The sequence below is a fragment of the Passer montanus genome, unplaced genomic scaffold, assembly GCF_014805655.1.
Source record: "Passer montanus isolate IOZ18808 unplaced genomic scaffold, ASM1480565v1 scaffold3, whole genome shotgun sequence".
Lineage (NCBI taxonomy): Eukaryota > Metazoa > Chordata > Aves > Passeriformes > Passeridae > Passer > Passer montanus.
The window spans coordinates 16,257,007-16,277,123 of NW_024367707.1; the positions used below are offsets into that span (position 1 = coordinate 16,257,007).

A 20,117-nucleotide genomic window follows, 5' to 3' on the forward strand; every position below is an offset into this window, starting at 1 on the left:
AATGCTGTGACAGCAACGTGCAGTTGTACATGCAGCCATCTTTTGGAAACACGTTTTCATTCTACTTATTTTCTTGGCAGATGGTTTCTTTGCCACTGATATCTCAATTACAATGCAAGTCTCAACTTTTCAGTTGAAAAAAATAGAAAATATAATTCTAAAGTTTGCTAATTTAGAGCAAGTGCAGTTAATGGGAAGGTTTTACTGTCTAGTAAAACCTTCAGAACTCTTCCAACTTGTCTTAGGGCTGTAATTACTTTGTGATTACATATGATATAATTTAATGAGTATCAGAAATGATAAATAGCAAGTTTGGAATATAATTTGTAACATTATTTAACTTTATAAAATGTAACACATTCTAAGGGATTATAACTTCTTTTATTTGCTAGGCTATTCTTCAGTTAAATGCTTTTGCTGTAATTACTTTGTGATTACATATGATATAATTTAATGAGTATCAGAAATGATAAATAGCAAGTTTGGAATATAATTTGTAACACTATGTAACTTTATAAAATGTTACATTTGTAACACATTCTAAAGGATTATAACTTTTTTTACTTGCTAGGCCATTCTTCAGTTAAATGCTTTAAAGTACTAATTTAAGTGCAGGTTTTTAGAAAACTCATTAAGTAAGATCTGGAATAGCAGCAGATTAACAAAGCAGCATTCAGCTTAGATACAGTGTTAAAACCTACAGTCTCATTTTGCATTTGAAACAAGGAAGTTCAGTGTAAGAGCTCATATGTCTGGTTTATAGATCTTTTTCAGTTCCTGCTATCTCTAAATTGTTTTAATCAGGAACCTTCTGCAGTGAGGCTGGGTACTTTGGGCTATAAAAGCCTGCAATATCTGAGGCTTTCAAACTGGAGCTTTGAGGAGTATGATGTATATCAACCTATTTTCATCATTTACTTGAGAAAGCACAAGTCTGCTTTCTTTTCCTTAGAGATGTTGTTTTAAAATGTTAGGTCCCTAAATTTAGTTTCACTTTGGATTGTGAGAAAGAAGCTGTCATAAGATAAAAATATTTAAAGACCACATGAGCAGAAGACTAGCATTATTAAGCAGCTTTTAAACATTTTAAAATTAAGGGTACAAATATTATGAATTTTTGAGCTTTTTTAAAAATACACAGCGGGTGGATTTCCTTTGGAATGAAGTGGATGAATTGGCCAGTTCTGAAACAAAGCAAGCTTTATAATAATGAGCAATCAAGAATTGTAAGAAAATGAAACTGCTCTAGATCTAATTATGGTTTAGTGTCTGGGTGCTACATTTTGTATAATATTACAGCTGAATTTTCCCCTTTTTTTGGTGTCATAATCCATTAAATTCTTCTGCTCTGGGAAACACTGCATCCTCTAGGATGTAGCTAATGATCAAATTGAAGTAGTATGGGTTACCCTGCACAAGGGGCAGGAGCAGAGGAGATGTGCAGAAAGGCTATGCCAGGTGAATTGTTACTGCCCTTTTCCTTGCTGGCAAACCAGCATAAAAGTGGTACAGTGAAATGTCACTACAGGGCTTAGCTGGCTTATTTTCCTTTCCTAGTTGCTGTACTGGAGATTTTTATCTTGATTTGTTAATGTCATTAACACCACGTTCTTCACTATATTATTTGACTGTCTCCTAGATCTTATAAAGGCCATTAAGGAGGTGGCTCTTCTCTGCTTCCATTAATTGCTGGGGCATTTGTGGTTTCATTTTTTTAGTGTGTGAAACACTGATGATTATGAAAGAATTCTCGTCTCCCCTTCACTCCCCAAGAAATCATTCCTAGCAGCAACAGGAGAGATGGAGAAGTAGTCTTTGAGGTAGCTCAGGTTCAGTTAGTTTGAAGTGCCTTGCCTCTGCAGGTGTAGAATGCAAAGTTTCTCTTGGGAAACAGCAGCCTTGCTCATTGAGTATCTGATTTCCAATGGCCTGTTCCTAAGCTAATGACCAATGAGAAGTGGGTGAGCCAATTCCAAGCCTTTCTTACATAGGTTTGCAGTTGTATGCCAAAAAAGACCAGCATTTGTGAGGTGCCCCAGGCCTCACATCTTTTGAAGCAATGTGTCACTGTGCTGAGGGTGAGGATGTTTTAGGATAGGGTGGTACCAGTGTTCTGCTGCAGACATTGCCTTGGTGCTCTGTTCAATGCAGTAATTCTCCATGAAATATTATTGAAGTCCTACTATGGAAATAGCTGTTCAGCCCCTGAGAGCAAGAATTTCTAGTCCATTTGTATGCTGAGGTGGTTGAGGTAGGGACCAGTCCTGACTGTCACGTAGGCCAACTGTTTAATAATAAAGCTCTAAGACTGAATTTCAGTTTTAAATATGTGGACTTATGTATCTAAAATGCTGTACAGAATTTCAAACCTGCAGAGGTTTGATACTTTCAAGTCTCTGGGATGAACCCTAAGATTTGCTTTGTTTCATTTGTGGCAGAGATCAATGTATACTAACTGCTTTCATACAGCAGTGTAGAAGCAGTAGGAAATTGTGTAGCAGCTGTCACCACCCATACCTTGGAGAAATGCAAGGATCTTTCAGAGGATGTTTATGTAATTTCTTCCACATACCCCAGAGGGAAGTTTCTTTCCACAGTCCTATGTACTATAAGCTTTCCCACCCTTTCCCCCAAGTGCATGAGCTAATAAGTCTTGCAAACAAGACAAAAGAGGAGATGTCCCCATAATCTAAACTGAGGAGTCACTAAGTGGAAAATTCAGTTCCTGCTCTGCATGGAAAACTGGCTGCTTGTTGTGCAGGTATTTCAACCTCACTGTCACCTCCTCCTAATGGTTTTACACTGGCTTCCCAAGGCATGGGGAGGGGCCTGAGCAGAAAGTCTGCCCTCTGCTGCATTTTCTCCTGTCCTCTGTGGCCCTACTCCTCTCCCTTCACTTTCTACCTTTCTAACCTGGCCTTTGTGAGTTTGCTGGACACATTTTCTGCAGAAGCAGGGATAGTTCCCTGCCTTTCTATAAATGTTCTGTTCTTTGTTCTGGTGAATAAACAGAAGAACAGTGCTTATCCCATGATATCTTGGGTTTTTTGTTTTGGTATGGGTTTTTTTTTTACATGTATTAGGAGAGAAACAAAGGAAGGAAATACTAAATTTGAATTAGAAGTTTATATAAATTATGTTTCAGAAAGTACACCGGATACAAGTTAATACATTAAAGAAACAAAGGTCATATGGGAAATGTTAAGAAGCCTGAATAGACAGGTGCTTCTGCTAAGGTTTCCTAATATTTCTCACTGCAGGCATTGCTTTCTGGTTGTTTACAACTCTGCCAAATTTTCTTTCCATTTGTGAGGTGCCACCTGATTTTATGGTGTAAAGTTCAGCCAAAATATCTGTGTGGTTCCTAAGATGCCAGGGGAAAAAATCCACCACGCTCTTCAAACATTGAGACAATTGTTTGAGAAGCTCAAACAAACTTCCTTTGTTCAAGCACTCAGAAGAATGATGGGTTTTGTGTCAAAAAAGTACCTTGAGAAAAATCTGCCTAAATCCCAGGCCACAGATGCTAAGTAGCTACTCAAGCCCATTTCCAAATGTGTCCTGCTTCATCCTGGGGTTGAGCAGGAGCCTCTCTGTGGTTACAGGATGAGCTGCTCTAGAGTCAGGTCTGCTACCAGGGCTGAGAGCAGGAAGGCTGTGGCTTGGGGTGTGCCACCTCTTGAGCAGCAGGCAGTGCAGACAAGCTGCTGGACTCCACAGGCAGGAGCACAGCTGAGGGAAGTGTCCACCAAGGAAAGATGCTGGGAGATGGAGTGGGACACAGCATACAATTGGAGGATGAAGGGACTGTGATATTCAGGAAGGGGTGAGAACTGATGTAATTCATCCTGACAGTCTAAAATTAAAAAGAAAAAAAAGACTTTTTGAACTGCTCTTGGGACAAGAAGCGATAGATGGGAGAGACAAATTTCAGTGGTGGAGACAGGTTTATTGGAGAGTGATGCAGAGGCATGAGAAGATGAGAGCTAAGCTGATGAGTACTGTGCAGCTGGACTAAGGCAGGGAAAAAAGCTTGATGAGCTTTTGATGAGCTGTGCCCATCAGAGCATGCTTTTGCTGAGACACTGAGCACAAAAAAATGCATATCCCTCAAGCACATGGAGGGGTAGGGGAAAATCAGTACCAGGATATGGCTGAGGGAAAGAGGGACACCTGGCACTCACAGTTAAATCAGGAGCCAAACGAAAATTGAGTGTGTGCTTGTTTCCCAAGCACCATTCCCCTATGCCCTATAAAGGAGGAGGGTATTGCAAGGTGTCTTGCATCCCCATATGCAGGTGCGTGTCTGGCAGCAAGGAGAGGTCAGTAGAGCAAGGGTACATTGGCAAACAGACCTGTTTTCAATATTTACTTTTCTTGAATGCATGACTTTGTTCTCTTTGTAATGTTCTCAACTTTGTCGTACACAATGTCTTAGTTTGGTTTGTTGCTTCCTGCCTGTGACTTGCTGGAGCTGGATCCCAGACTCCAGAGCCAGGCCTTTGCAGCAAGGCACTGTTGTCAAGATAACAAATACATTTCCCACCCTGATTGATTTGGAACAGGGCATGTAATTTATTTTTTTTTCCCCCACTGGTCTATATTAATGGAGTGTTAACAGTTTGAAGTCAGATGCTCAAGACTTTGCCACCGGGTCTCTTCTGGTCAGCAGTGGGGAATCCTGGCTTTGTATGTCTGAGCTTGCTGCTTCATGCAAGCACACAACATATTTGATCCAGTGGAAAAAGAAGGTTGGCTGAAGACATCTTTTGGGCTATCTTAGAGATGCGCTTTTCTTTGTTAATTCTTCCACATAAGTAAGCCTTGTCTTTTTATTTTTCTAGGATAATGATATTAAGCTCTGCTTATTGTCAGGTGTTGAGGCAGTTGATTAACTGTGTGGAGGTGCCATGTAGACAATTTCTGGGGTCCCAGATGAGCCTGTATTGTCGTGTGCTTCTAGAGAGAAATTCTATTGATGCTGTTTCAGAGGCTTTAATTTTATTCATATTGCACTGAAATATCAGTATTTTCTTGAAGTATTATACAGATGTTGCATTTAGGTACTCTGAGATTATGCTTCCTCTGAGGAAGTATGGAGGGATTTCAGGACTCCTGGGAACTTCTACTGAGCAGGGAAAACAGACTCTTTATGAGTCTTAATACACTCCAAAATCCACACTGACTCCTATGGGGACAGCTGTAGCGCCTTTTTCACTCCATTGATCCACATTAAGGTTGTGTACCCAAGGAGTTTGTTTTGCTCTCTGATTATTGTGGCACGTGGTTGCTATTATAATTTTATTTTGCTTAGTCACTAAAGGTTAAAATTGTGAGACCTTTAAGCGGGGAACAGGAAAAGGCTAAAATCAGTTTGAATCTCTCTCCTCCTCTTGCCCTTTAAGTAAAGAAAAAGAAGAGAGGAAATTTTAGTAAATAATGGAAATTTACTGTAGTGGGAAGCATATTGCTAATATAAAGCCCTGTTTGTCTGCAAGAGTTGTCAGGCTTACAAGGCAAGAGCTCAGATGTTGTTTATCAGTGTTGTCCTAACCCAGAGGCAAGAGTTAAGTAATGTGCACTGAATGTGGGCAGTGAGGATCACTTCTAACATTCTGCTGTGCTGAAAGGACTGCTTAGCTTCTTCTGAAAGAAAGCAAGGGTTCCTTTGCATTTCTAATGATTATTCATGTTTCCCACTAAAGAGTATGTCTGTAAATTTGAGAGATGCTGCATTTTGTAAAAGAGAGGCAATAAAATAAACTGTGAGTCCTGTTTAAATCTGCAATTTTGAAGAGTAGCTTAAGCTGACACATCTGGGTACCTGTGTTCTTCACCCTCCTAAACATCCTCTTATCATTATGCTACTGACATAATCTTATAAAGAAAAGCTGGTGTTTCCATGATTCAGCAATCTTGAATAAAGAATCCTGACATTCTATTTTGTTGATTTTTATGTTTTTGTTTTAATATATTACCATAACTAATTGATGCACAGTATTTTTAAAGGTCACACAGTGCCACAGCAGGCCTTGCAATAAATCGCCAGGTGTAAAAATAAGGCACATATACTGCAAAAGGAGCAAATGTATGAGAAAACAATAAATCTGAGCCTGTCTGCCTTGCATTTGCCTGCTGTTCCCGTTCTGATTGCGATTGGCTGGCAAGGGCTGCTGCTGGCATTGCACAATTGGCTTAGATGGGGAATTACAAAACAGGAGCACATCCCTTGGTCAGGGCTCGGTAGCACATGCAGCTGAGCACAGGCAAAAGAGAAAGGTCACCCGTACGGCAGGATTTGAGCAGAATCTCTCTCACAGATGTTTCCATTCCAGAGAAGTGCCTCTGAGCTCGTTGTTCTCATCTGTGCTCTGAAGAGTTTAAATGCCGTCAGGTTTCTTCTTTCAGTGAATGTGAAAATGCACCTAGGAAGAAGTTTACGGCCTGGAGGCATATGAGAATTTCAGATGCGTGGAGAAGTGTCATGGAATGATCAGAAGGATCTGTGGTTTTAAGGAGTTATAAGTATCAGTGAGGAGGAAGACTGTTCAAACAGAAGGTTAAAAGCAGATGCGAAAGGAAAACAACTTTATTTTGATCCTGAAATTATACTGACAACATCATGAGGAAGGGATCATATCAGCACCAAACAGTGGAGAATCAATCAGTCTCATTTTCTTCTGAAATAATCCCTGTGCAAGAAATGTAAATAGTATCTTTTGTGAAAAAGAAGAATTCATTATTTGAATACATTTTGAAACTCTGTGAAACACTGTGGGACTGCTGCATCTGTGCAATGGTGTATAGTGTATCTTTATTTAACATATTTATATGAAGAAAATTCTGCACAAAAAAGGTCAAGCTACTTTTTTTTTTCTTCAGTGTTTTTTGACTGCTTTTCTGTGTGAGGGAACCAGGAGTTGCATTTGTATTTTTAACCAACTTTCCTGTTTTCTTCTTTCCTCCTCCAAACTTAGTTTGCGAGATGCTGGAATTGGATTTATTCTTGTCATAGATCGCAGACAGGACAAATGGACCTCTGTGAAAGCTTCCATACTGCGGATAGCAGTGAGTACTCTCTTCAATTACTCCTTAGAAAGATTTTTCTGTGTTGAATCTTCCTCTTACAAGTGGAAAAACATAAATTTTCTTCTCTCCAGCAATATGTCAGCTAATAGATGATACAGAAGGTATCCAGCAGTGTCCCAGACAGAGCATGATGTGTCTGTGATGTGCTTTTAATGCAGTCTGCAGCTCAGGACATCTTCCTAAGTATGCACTTGGAGAAAGTGAATGTGTGAGCATGCAGCTCTCCCAGGTGGGAGCTAATATTTGCCTGGACACTCTCTGGGTCCCATAGAGTTTGGGTCCACTTTTCACTATTCAAGTGAACTTCCCTTTTACAAAGGAATGGGGGTGGGGGTCCTGATTGAGTTTACCACTTGTGAAAGGAGTTCACATGGAAAAACTGCTCTGTTTGATTTAAAACAAGGAATACATGTAAGCAAGAAAATCTTATGTGCCTTCTGTGATCAATCAACAGTACATGTTCTTAACTTTTCCACTCTCCCTTTCAAGTAATATTTTTAAAATCAGAAAAAGAAGCTTATTAGAGGCACTTTTTTTCCTTTTCTTTTTTCAAAAGTAGGGAAGGACAGATTCATGTTCATCATGTGCTTATTCTACTGCTGGTTTACTCGGTTTTTAAAGTTTTTGGTTCATTGGTTACCTTTTTTTTTTTCCTTATTATCCTTGCTTGACTTGTTAGAGTCGATAGTCTTTCCAGTAAGGGCTGAAAAACAAACTCTAAGTGTCTTTTAATTTTTAATGGCTGAAAAATTTTGACTCTGTAAGATAAAAGTCAAATCAAAACAGTAAATGTCATTTTAATGTGGCCTGATTATGGCCAAAGAATTTTTGTTTATTCTAAGTTAAAGGTAGTACATTACTTTAAAGTAATACATCTTTAAAGGCAGTATATTACTCCCACTATATGATGTTTTGTGAATGAATATATAATGATATAATATTCCCAGAATACAACTCTTTACACAATAATCATGGTAGAAATGTTAAAACATAAAATACATTGAAATATCAACAAAATTTGCTTTTGCAGCTCATCTTGAAATTTTGAGATGCAGCATTGAGCAGATTCCAGTAATGAAAACTGAGAGCAATATAATTTAGGAAGGTTGAAGAAAAAGGACTCTATCTGGAGGTTTGGAATCTATCAAAAGTCAGTGCTGTAGTTTCTGTTCAAGGACAGATAAGTGTTGCACAGATTATGGTCCTTTTATTTGCATAATTGGGGTTGTAAGGGTTAGGAGCAACTACAGACAAGTTGGTTATAGCCATGATGATAACATTTATGGTAAGATTCCTCCAGTGTGTGTTGCTTTGCTTTGAAGCACAGTGAACAGAACTGAGCAACTATTCTCCATTTTAAGGGATCTGTCACTGTCGTGATGGTGTTGGTGCCTAAGGGATTTGCCCAGAGAAGGGTGTTAAGTGCAGGAGCACTGCACAGTTACAGTACTGCTGCTGATGGGTTATTTTGCTTTTTTCAGCTTTTCTCATTCTTCTGTGAGCTTTTTCTGAAAGAATAATCACGCTTCTTAGCTGAAGTCTAATTTGTTAAAGGCAGGATTTTTTATATTTGCTTCTGTGTTGAACAGCAACAGTGTTGGCTTTGATTGTACATGTATATGTATATGTATTTATAGCAGTCCTCCTGTTGGGCTTCAGCAAGAGTCACATCAGCCCTGAACACTTGAAAATTTTGTGTTCCTATTCCAAAAGAAGATGTAGTGAAGAATTGTTTGCTCTTGGCCATCATATCTTTGCTATAGTACTTGAGATAAATGAAATCTAATGCATTTCAGCTTTCTGTTGTTTAACAGAAAAAACAAATTCAAATATGCAATATATGTATATTGTGCCAATTTAGAGAGGTCCTATTGATAGACAGATTTTTTTTTAATGGCTCAGGTAACTGGAGACTTCCACTTGTTTGGTTTTTCTAAGTCAGAATTGTCTTTTGGTGGTTATGAAGCATCTGAGTGTTATTTGGGCTATCCAGGCTGTACTCGATGTCTGAAAGCGTGATAGCTCTGGCAGTTTCAATCACAGAATGGTTTGGATTGGAAGGGACCTTAAAGATCATCTAGTTCCAGCCCCCTGCCATGGCAGGGACACCTTTCACTAGACAAGGTGTCTTAAAGCCCTGTCCAAGCCTGGCCTTGAACACTTCCAGTGACAGGAAATTCCCAGCTTCTCTGAGTAACCTATTCTAATGCCTTACCATCCCCACAGTAAATGATTTCTTCCTACTGTCCCATCTAAACCTACCTCCTTTCAATTTGAAGCCATTTCCCTTTTTTTTTTCTCTTTCTATTTTTTTTTCTGGCTGAAGCTTATAGCTCTGTGTGAAGATAGGAGTCTCACATTACTTGAGATGGGAGTTTTGGCTGTTGGTTTATTTGTTGTCATTTCTGCCATCTTACCTGTTTTTTTCTCTAATCATCCTGAGGGAGTTGACCCTTTTGATTTGTGAACTCAGAAATGCCAGCATAGGGTGCTGTGGCTGGAGCACTGCCTGACAGGAATATCCTGGCTGGAGCATCTGCCCATCACTAATACCCTGGCAACTGTAGGACATGTATTTGTAAGCACTGAGCAGCTGTTGAACAGAAATTCATATTAGCGTGGATTTGTTATTGTTATTTCTTGTTATTTTCAAGACTGTTCATACACATTTGGTTTGCACTAGTGGGTATTGGAAGTATGTTTTGAAACAAAACTAACAAAATGTTTTGTTTCAGGCTGAAATTATTGTGAAAAATGTATTATTAAAAATTTCTAACATTCATTTATCCTTCTTTGTTGTTAGGGGTACTTTATTTTTCATAGGGCAGAAATGAGCAATGATGAGCTGAATCTGTATTTCATGCTGATACTTAAAGGTTGTTGTAGTCAAGACTCTGGAGATGAGGTTAACCTATTTTTGCAGACACAGTGGAAGGCTAGTGACTGTGCTGCTTGCCCAGGATGACTACTGCTGCAGCACATGCAGTGCAGTGGGACAGAGAGCAAAGCCAGAGGCCTGGGCTGAAATATAGCACTTCTTTTCCTGGGATGCGACAGATATTGTGGCAAGAGCATGCCCAGGCATGCAGACTTTGCTATTGTTTTATTCTACTTGGTGCAGTTGCAAAGGGCAGGCAGCCCAGGATGTTGTTAGCAAGCACAAGACTTGCAGACTCTGTGGCTTAAGAGACACTGCAAGCAACATTATTCTTTTTATTTTTCACCTGATTTAGCTGAAATGAAGTTATTAGCCTAGGAAGAATCTGGTCTACTGGGACAGTCAGGCTGAGATATGCAATTCTGGTAGAGGTTCCAAGAGCCAAGTTTAATGTTAATTGTGAAGTCTTGGAAGCAATTGTCATGTTAGAGAGACAGTAGTATTTGAAAGTTCTTACAGAAAAATACTGAAGTTAATAGTTGCAAATTGTTCATTTGTATTACATTGTTGTTTGAAGATACATTTCTTTAACTTTTTGCCCTGTCACTTGCAGTGATTCTTCTAAATTTGTATTAGAATGTCCTGTTTTCAGTTAAACACAGTTTTCAGAGTATAAAGAGACATGCAAGACCTTACTGAACCTTTTAGCTCCTGGGGCTGGGCAACTACATAGTCTCATGGATAAGTGTGCAAGGAGGAGCAGTCATGGTGGCTGGTAAAGCAGCTCTGTACTGTCCCAGCTGAAGTTGGGTGAACGACAAATGCCAGACAAATTGATCCACGTGTCCTTTCCATGCAGTAAAAAATTACTCTTTTTCTTCCTCTTTTTTTTTTCTTTTCTCTGCTAATGTTATCATACCCAAACAAGCAATATTCAATCCACAGTTGTAGGAGAAAGGCATTTCACTGATCAATTCACTGTTCTAGGTTTTCACACTGCTCTCTTGACAGTTCCAGTATATTTTCTTTTTAAAATGAAGTCTGTGTCATTACATTGTATTAGTTTCTTGTTGTCCTGTCATCGTCTTCCTCCATCTAGAGGGAAAGGTTGCAGTGTGAACTCACTCTTTTAGACAAGCAAAAAACTGCACTCAACATCATAAAAATTTTACCATAGCCATTCATTACTTTTAAAATGAAGTCTGTGTCATTACATTGTATTAGTTTCTTGTTGTCCTGTCATCATTGTCTTCCTCCATCTAGAGCGAAAGGTTGCAGTGTGAACGCACTCTTTTAGACAGGCAAAAAAACTGCACTCAACATCATAAAAAATTTTACCATAGCCATTCATTAACCTCATACTGAAGGTCCAGGGAAAATAAACTGCCTTGGTGTATAGGGCCACTGCTCTTGAGTAAGCTGTTAGGATGGAGGTTGGTTGTTTTGTTGGTGAGGAATTTTTATCCAGTTACAAAATTTGCAGCTCTTTCTAAATGTGACAAGAAATGGATTTTATTCTGACTCCTGGAGAAGGATACTTTGTGATTTGCCACCGCTAGCTAAGGACACACTTCATGTAGATTTCATGCCTTCCGTTTTATCCAGAGCACTGCTTTTCTGAGCTTCTTGAAAATGCAGTCTTCACTGTAACAGTGGCTTAGCCCATTAATTTCTTTGAAGATCAGGGCCAAGACTGCTGGCTGGCAAGAAGAAACCTGAAGCCAATGGACACAGCAAACCAGAATGCTTAGGTTGGACTTGATGATTGTGGGAGTTTTTTTCCAACCTAATTGATTCTTTGATTTTGTAATACCAGTCTTAAACCTTGCAGGAGTCAGGCAGTCCCATTTTTGTGCCATCTGGAATCTTACTGGTTTGATAGCCAAGGTGAGAAACACTGAATTGCAGTAATCCAATTTTGAGTTCTTTGGCCTTGTTTGTAGAGATGTTGAGTTTCTTCGTGAGTTCTTGATGTAGAAAAGATATGTTTTTTAAGTGGTGCCCCATGAAAGGCACTGTTTTATATTTATATGGGATAGGTATTTCCCATTAGCCCAGTTTCTAGTTAGCTCTTTGCATCATGTCCTGAAAAGTATAGTGACACTTCACACTTTGTATGGCATAAGTTTGAAAACACTGCTCTTCTTTCAGCCCCAGTCATGTTTCTCATTTTGCTGAGATTTAAGACTAGAACTTGGCAGTATGATGAAGCTGGAACAGTATTTATATTAATTTTGTGGCTATTGTTACGAATGAGTACAGTAAATGATAAATGACTAAGTTTATTTTCAGACCAGTATGGTTTTGTCTGATTGCTTTGGATGTTTTGAAACTACTTCACATGCAGGCACTTTTGCAATTATCCTTGTGTACTTAGCCATTTTTATTTATTGTATGTATTTGTTGAATATGTGAAAACAGAAGTGAGTCACTTAAACTCAGAAAGCAGGATCATAATGTCACAAGCATTAAACATAGATCTAATGCAATACAGTTCTATGTTTTTAAAACTAGATTTCAAGCTGCTCTTTTAATGAACTGATTTAATTCAAGATTCTTTCATGACAAGAATTATGTGTAAGGCACTTGTTTATTCTAGCCAGGAATAAACAGTCTTAAATAGGTAAGCAAGTACTTACTAGGCCCTTTATATACAGAAGTATTTTGGACAGAAGTGCTCTGTGGTTTATGGCATACTAGTAAGTGCAGAAAGGAAAACACATTACCACAGAGTTTGGTAATGTGGGTATTTAGAAGCTGTTCATAAAATGAAAATTAGTGTTGTTCCAAATATTTTGAGACAGAACTACTAAAACCGAGTCAAACATTAGCTCTTTGATGGCTCACATATTATACACGATATTTCTGCAAGCTGACTTAACTTCAGGCTCAGTTCTGGTGGTACACACAGCCTCTCTGCCAGTAATTTCTGTGAAGAAAAGTGATAGTTACGATTATATGCAACTAACCTGTGCTCCAGAGGGGGCCACAAAGGTGATCAGAGGCCTGGAGCATCTCTGCTGTGAGAACAGGCTGAGAGAACTGAGGTTGTTCAGAAGAGAAAGCTCTGGGCCGGACCTTTTGTTATTTACAGCCTTTTGTTATTTAAAGGGGGCTTATATATAAAGAGGGAGTGACTTTACAGAGGCAGATAGTAGTAGGACAAGGGGAAGTTGTTTTAAACTGAATGGGGAGAGACTTACGTTACATGTTAGGAAGAAATTATTTTCTGTAAGGGTAGTGGGGCACTGCAGCAGGTTGTCCAGGAAGTTGTGGATGCCTCAGCCCTGGAAATGTTCAAGGCGAAGCTGGATGAGGACCTGAGAACCTGGTCTAGTGGAAGATGTTCCTGCCTTGTTGGGGGGCTAGAAATTGGTGATCTTACAGCCCCTTTCCAGTCAAATCCATTCTGTGATTCTATGGTAATTTGACTTTGCATTTTGCCCAGAACTGAGCTGGGTTCAGCCTATACATTTTCCCCTTTCCAGAAACCTGGGGCGTGCAGTGAAAGGCTCCCCATCCCTGAGAAGCAGAAGCTTCAAAGCAGTTAACCTGCTCCTGAGAAATTATTAATGGGTTTTCTGGAGAATTTAAGATTGTTCCCCATTTAGTCCAGCCAGAAAAGGTTCTCCCCCATATTCTAGGTTCAAGATACTTGTAGGGCAACAAAGATCCCAGTGTATTGGAGCACTTTGATCCTGAGGCTGTGCTGTATACAAATTCCTGGTTTGGTCAGATTTAATTTTAAGCTGATAACAATGTGCACATCCACATTTTATTCTCTTTGGAATTGGCACTGACCTGACTGGATGAGAAAGTGAAGGAGATGAGCAGATAGAAAATAGTGACTGTCATGAAATATCAAACAAATGCAAGTGAGACGAATGAATATATGGGCTGGGCTCTCCTAATTTTTGCAGAGAATATGAAAAACATGGCCCCTAGTCTCTTTTGCATTGGCATTAAATAAGATGAATTCAATATTTGAGAAAAGATATTGGGGGTATTGTTAATATTAATTAATCCAGTAAAGAAAGACACTTTGGGGAAAAAAACAACCCAGTTTTTGAACATACAAACCCTTCAACAAATCTGAGTAAGGTCCATTGACTTCAGTGAAACAGTCCTTGAAGGCACTTTATTTGATAGCACTGCTAAACATGACATGAATATTTTTTGGTACTTAATATTTAGCAAAGCATTATTGAGAAGTCATTGTTTGTTGTCTGGTTAGCATACAATGGCTTCAAACAAATATGCTGCTGGACTAGAACAAAGGACTTTTGTTTCGTTCCAGTGTTCAGGGTGAAGTTGACTGGTCAATGAAGTTCACAGGCATCTATGGAGTATCTTACATCATAGTATTGTCTCTGCAAGTCACCAGGGGTTTAGCAAAAAAATGTTAGGAAAAGTAGTAATGTTTTGGCAGTGCAGATACAACCTCTGATAAACTGTAATAGCTGGCATAAGTCCAACATTGTTTACTGTAGCACAACATACCTTTCTTGTTTCACAAAAATTAATTTGCAGACTTGACTCTTAGCCACAACAAGGGAAGGTGGCATCATTTTTTAAAACATGGAGTTTTTTTGAAGAAAAAACCAAAACCAAATGGAGACAGACTAGTGGAGACAAGTTTATGCTGTAGACAAAGTCAAAGTAATGTAGAATTTGAGCTTTTGTTCAGAGAGAAGAGAAATTTCTGATAGGTTTTGAATGGGAATTCAAGTGATACCAAGACTGTATTGACTTCAACAGCATCATTTTGGATTAACACATTGAGATAAAAAATAATTGTATTGCATATTCTCTGTTTTCATTGAATTGAACACCATACTTAATTTCATCATGCAATTAAACTCTCTCTCATAAGTACTAATACACAGTCCAGAAAAATTTAGTATTAGATTGCATTTGGGTACTGCTGTCTTCTTCAGTAATAGCCTAAATGTCATAAAATCACAGATTGGGTTGGGAGGGACCTTGAAAGACCATCTTTTGTAGGGAAAGGGAGCCTCAATGAGATTATCTAGCACCCTGTCCAGGGCATTTCCCAGTGCTCCAAGTAAGGCTAAATGGGTTGCAGACATTTGCTGCCATAGGCAGTGGGTCAGGACATGATGTGGTGGGGTGGATGTCTCACAAGGAGGCACCTTATTTTTTTTCAAAATATGTTACCTAAAAGATATCTCTTTTATCATTTTTGTTCTGAAATGTTTGCCACTGAATAAACTTCACATTTTGGAAGTTAAAGGTAAAAAGTAACTGCTCAGTTGGACTGAACACTGCTTTTACAGGCACAAAATAGATTGACATGTCTGTTGTATGAGAGAAGTAAATATAGCTGTCCTAAAAGGCTTATCCAGGAGGTTTAATTAAAGACTTTTTAGTCTATTGTTTTAATGTCTCTCAGATAAATTTGTGGATTTGCTTTGTATGGTAATTCAGAAAAAATAGTAAGAAAAGCATAATTTTTTTCTTTTTCTTCTGCATACAGCTAGAAGTTTTCTATGAAAAGTTTTTCCTCTGATAGCTATGGGTTAGTAACCATGGGTTGCACTTTTTTTTAGTGAATTTTATAGTGCAAGGCTGAGGAGCTAGTGAGGGCACTCGGAATTACCCGGTTTCTGTTCCCAGCTGTCAGTCTCCTTTGGAACTGAACCACTGTACTTTCTAGAAAATGTGGACATCACTGAAATGGAGGGAGATTGAGAAACTCAAGCCTTTAAGATTCCTTAGTCAAATGAAATCATGGTTGTATACTGAATATCTGGGGAGCCACAATGAATCTTGTAGCTTTTCTGGAAAGTGTTAAACTACTTTTCCCTTTAAAAGTTATTTTTTTCTAATGCTAAGTACCTGGAACCCTTGGAAACCTCAAAGTTACTATTAAATCACTCTTCAACCTTCCAGTTACTAACAGTTCCAGTAGGCTTGGAACAGAGCATAGCATAACAGCTCCTCCAGCCAGTGGGGCTTTTTTGGTTGGCTTTTTTTCTTCCCTCCAGTAAACCAGTTTGCTAGAAAAGTGAAATAACTTCCAACAGTATAATGAAGAAAATTGCATACTTAATCATTATAATGATCATTTCTTTAGTGAATTTCACTGCCTCCCTACAGTGGAAATACTGAATAGAGGAGAATTTTTCCAAGAGTGGCTAAATGCCAAATATGCAAATCTCTGCCACAGCAGAGGTTGATTTTCAATAATTTAATGCTATTTTTTTTTGTTTCTTCCCTCTTCTGTCTTCCCTCTTCTGTCTTCCCTCTACCTGTTGTAGAACTGAGAAATATCCACCACATTGCTAGTTAGAAGTTGATGAGGAAAAAATGAACTGAGAATTTTTATGCTTGATTTTTATTTTTGTCAGCCATACTAAAACTTATTTCTAAGTTGCTGCCTGATAAATTCATCCTCTGTGGCAAAAACTTGTGTAGGCAACTGGCAAGGTAGTATATGCACAAATTAGAAATTTGTTGTTAGGTTTTCACACAATGCTGGAGGTTTATTTGGCACCTTCTATTAAAGTGAAGATGAAGTAACCATGACAGTCTTGCTGTTAAAAAAATACTGAGCCACTGCTGTTTGATCAGTAGCCTCCTTGGGTAGGTTGTAATCTTAGCTGAAGAACAGTGCAAGCTAGCCCTGAAAAAAAACTGATTCCAAGAGAATAGATCCCTGTTCCCAAAGACAAGTAAATGTCTTTTGAATGAAGTTCTTTGTGCTAGCCATGCAACAATATGATTGGTCACCCCATTATGGGAGGCCTTTGATACAGTTAGCTTGTGGTTTATCAGGGGCTTCTCCTTGTTCAAAAATATTTTCTGGAGCTGAGACACAGAAAATAACAGGCTAAACTTGCTTTGCAGGCATCTTTCCCAGGAAACCTGCAATTAGTCCTCGTTCTGCGCCCAACAGGATTTTTTCATCGAGCTCTCTCGGACATTGCTTTCAGATTCAACAAAGATGAGCTTAAAATGAAAGTACCTGTAAGTAATTCTCTGTTTTTGCTTTATTATCAGGAATTTGTAAAAGTACTTAAGGTAGCCAATGAGGACCAAAGAAACGCCAACAAAAAGGCATGCTTAGAGGCAGTTCTAGCAATTTTAGCTAATTCATGATGGCTTTTTCTTGGAAGAGTGTGTGAATTTTGAAGCAGATGCATTTCCCATGGACAAACGCTGTGTTTTCTGTCACTTGAGCAAATGCACAATGGATGCCTGTCGTTAAATCTCCAGTAAACCCACAGACTGTACTTTTGTTTGTAAGTGTACAGCATTGATTTAAAATAAAATTTGAAACTATATGAGCTGATTATAAAAAGGTTACTGTACTTATCAAATGTAAATTGAAAGGGGGAAAGATGGTCTTTAAGAACATTTTCCCCATCTTTCATTTATTTGGGGAACCTGTTCTTACATGACAAATCCATGTAGACACTAATGTTCTGTCCTGAAGACTCAGGATAACAAGATAAAATGAACAAGGGGTGAATGCTGCTTTTAGAAAATTGCTAAGTGTAGTTTATCAAGATTAAAAAAAATCTGGCAGTGTTATGCTGTATAGTTGTATAATCCATCAACTTTTTTTTTTTTTTTTAAATATGCCTGGTGCATATGCCCATATTTAGTAATTTACATTTACATCATCTTCAACTGAAAGAACTGTTAAGTTTGTATTTCTATACCCACAGGAAACAGTTCGATCTCTCACTTTTATATTAAAAAGTGCATCTTCTCCATTGGTGTCTGAAGGATGGGGCTTAAAGTCATTAACAAGGGACTTGTCACCACTGATCACGTTCACTTTTTTTCTGTCCTGCTGCAGATCATAATGCTGGGCTCAGTGTCAGAACTGCAGGGTTACATTGATAAGACACAATTAACAGAAGATCTTGGTGGCACCCTGGATTACTGCCACAACAGATGGCTGTCCCGTCGCACTGTAAGTCCTAGGTTTTGTTTTAACTTTTCAGCTTAATGAGCTCTTCTGTTTTATACCCTGTCATTTATAAAACAGATTCCAAGTGATGCAAGTTGACTTGCCCAGTGTGAGAAGATGTTCCCAATGGTACTTAGTCATCTTAGAGAAATAATATGAGTAATAACTTGGGAGTGGTTTTCTGAACACTTGGAGCGAAGGAACTACAGTGTCTTATTGTGTTGAGGGTTATTGATTTTGCTACAAGAAAGAAAAAGCTCAAACTGTAAAATAACTCCAGATTATAAAAATATGAAGATACACCTGATACAAGCCTAAGAAAAATATGCAATTAAGGAATTAATGGTGACGGTATCTGTTCCTTGCAAAATTCTATTTCGGCCATTTTTCAGTCTCGTAATTCATCTGTTTGGGTTTGTTTTGAGAGTTATATTTTGTGTGCTTGTGTTTGTTTGTACATATGTGTCTGATGAACACAAAACATCTTTAATGCTTTTTGTTCCAAAAGGCTATAGAAGGTTTCGCCCAAAAGGTTAAGCAAACAGCTCAGATTCTTCAGTCCTTTGGGACTGAGCTGGCTGAAACAGAACTACCAAATGATGTGCAATCAACCAGCTCCCTTCTTGCAACACACACAGAAAAGAAGGACAAAATGAAGGTATGTAATTTTTGTAGAGATGCTGTCTTCTAGTTAAACTGTCTTTTAATTTATAACCAGCAATATTAATGGAAAATATGGACAGTGCTAATAGTAATAATGTGAACCGTCAATATCTTTTTGAACTTGCTTTTTCTGATGTTAAAAATCCTTTTTGCATTGAAAAATGACATTTCTTGAAACTAAGTTTATGTATGTACAAATGCATAATGGATCGTATGCGAAACAGTAATTTCTTTGTAAGTAGTGGTGTGTTTAATTTGTAGTTTTGTTTGCAACAGGAAATTTGATTGTATTTGCATGCATATTAAAATATATGGCCTTTTGAAGCATGAACAAATGTTCTTTCAAAAATTATTAAATCAAAGCTATTTGGTGGTTTCAGAGCTGTGCGTCTAAGATTTTTGAGATATTTGTAGCCTAAAGCTACACTAGAAGGCTGTCTACCATGAAAATTTAACTCAGTTACACTGGGGTCTTGAGATGGTAAACATGGAAGAAGCTGACATTTATCATTTACTGTCTGTTGTCAGCCACTGCCTTTAATAAAACTGTACTTGCTCGAATGCTATTGAAATCCTTCTTTCGATTCAGTGCCTTGTGAATTCTGCTTCAAATACAACATGCCACTACAGTGTGTGGGGTTTTTGTTTTGTTTTGTAGGAGGATATCAGGGTAGCAGTAGAACAGGGAGATGATATCCTTGGAAGTATTACAAAACCAGTTACTGAGAATCCTGATTACAAACTGAATCAAGATCAGCTAGACAATCAAACAACGGTAGAAAGGTGAGAGGTGTGAAATACTAAATATGCTGCTTTTCTGCTTTTTTGATCCCCCCCAGCTTCTTCATTTAATTCCATATTTATGCTTTGCAAATAAGCAAATGTTTCAATGTGAACATTTAAAATAATTTCAGAAACAACTCTTATGTTGTCAGATCTGTCCTGAACAAAGTAACCCTCTGATGCCTGCTGCAGGGTAATGTGACTATAGGGAAATGGGGTTGGAATTCTGATACCACACAACACTGTTCTTGTTTTCATTTTTGTCACATTTGGACTCTATACTTGAGTATCTTTTCCTTATTTTCAAAAATACCAATGCTTTGTTTAGAAATTGAAGCACAATCCAAGAAATTTTGCTGCTGTACGGGCAGTATGAGGGGGAAACTGAAGTGATCAATCTCTTCTTTTCAGTAGATGTGTCTATTTCCCTCAGGTCCCTTTGAAGTGGGAGGGTTTTTTTTCTTTTAAACCTGTTAACTTATCACTGTTGCTAGTTGCTTTTAAAGGCTGCTAGTGAGTACACCACTCTTGAAGTATCTATGCACCAATTTCCTATGTGCTTCCTCTGGACAAATAAGTAATAGGTATTGTTTTCCTTTGCTCCTTGCCTGCCACATACACACCCCCCTCACATTACTGCCAGGTTTGAAGACATTGTATCACCGTAGCAAAGATGTAAATTTTCACAAAGCTATGAAAGCATAGCTCATTTCCCCCAGGCAGTATTCTGCATTCTTTTTTTGTCTGTCATTCTGTGTTTCT

At 38.3% G+C, this 20,117-nt stretch overlaps 1 protein-coding gene across 12 annotated transcripts in view; it reads left to right on the plus strand.

Moving 5' to 3' along the window:
• The window catches only part of MCF2L (MCF.2 cell line derived transforming sequence like), a 148,159-nt gene that overhangs the window by 100,932 nt on the left and 27,110 nt on the right, over nt 1–20,117 (plus strand). For 7 of the 12 annotated variants that reach the window (XM_039714393.1, XM_039714382.1, XM_039714384.1 and 4 more), the window contains exons 4-8: nt 6,978–7,068; nt 16,838–16,957; nt 17,796–17,912; nt 18,418–18,567; nt 19,231–19,355. In XM_039714393.1, coding sequence (XP_039570327.1) covers nt 6,978–7,068; nt 16,838–16,957; nt 17,796–17,912; nt 18,418–18,567; nt 19,231–19,355 — 603 coding nt within the window. Of the gene's footprint in view, nt 1–4,620; nt 4,818–6,335; nt 6,857–6,977; nt 7,069–16,837; nt 16,958–17,795; nt 17,913–18,417; nt 18,568–19,230; nt 19,356–20,117 lie in introns of those variants that run through there. The other 5 variants (XM_039714392.1, XM_039714390.1, XM_039714391.1 and 2 more) reach the window with 5 other exon arrangements.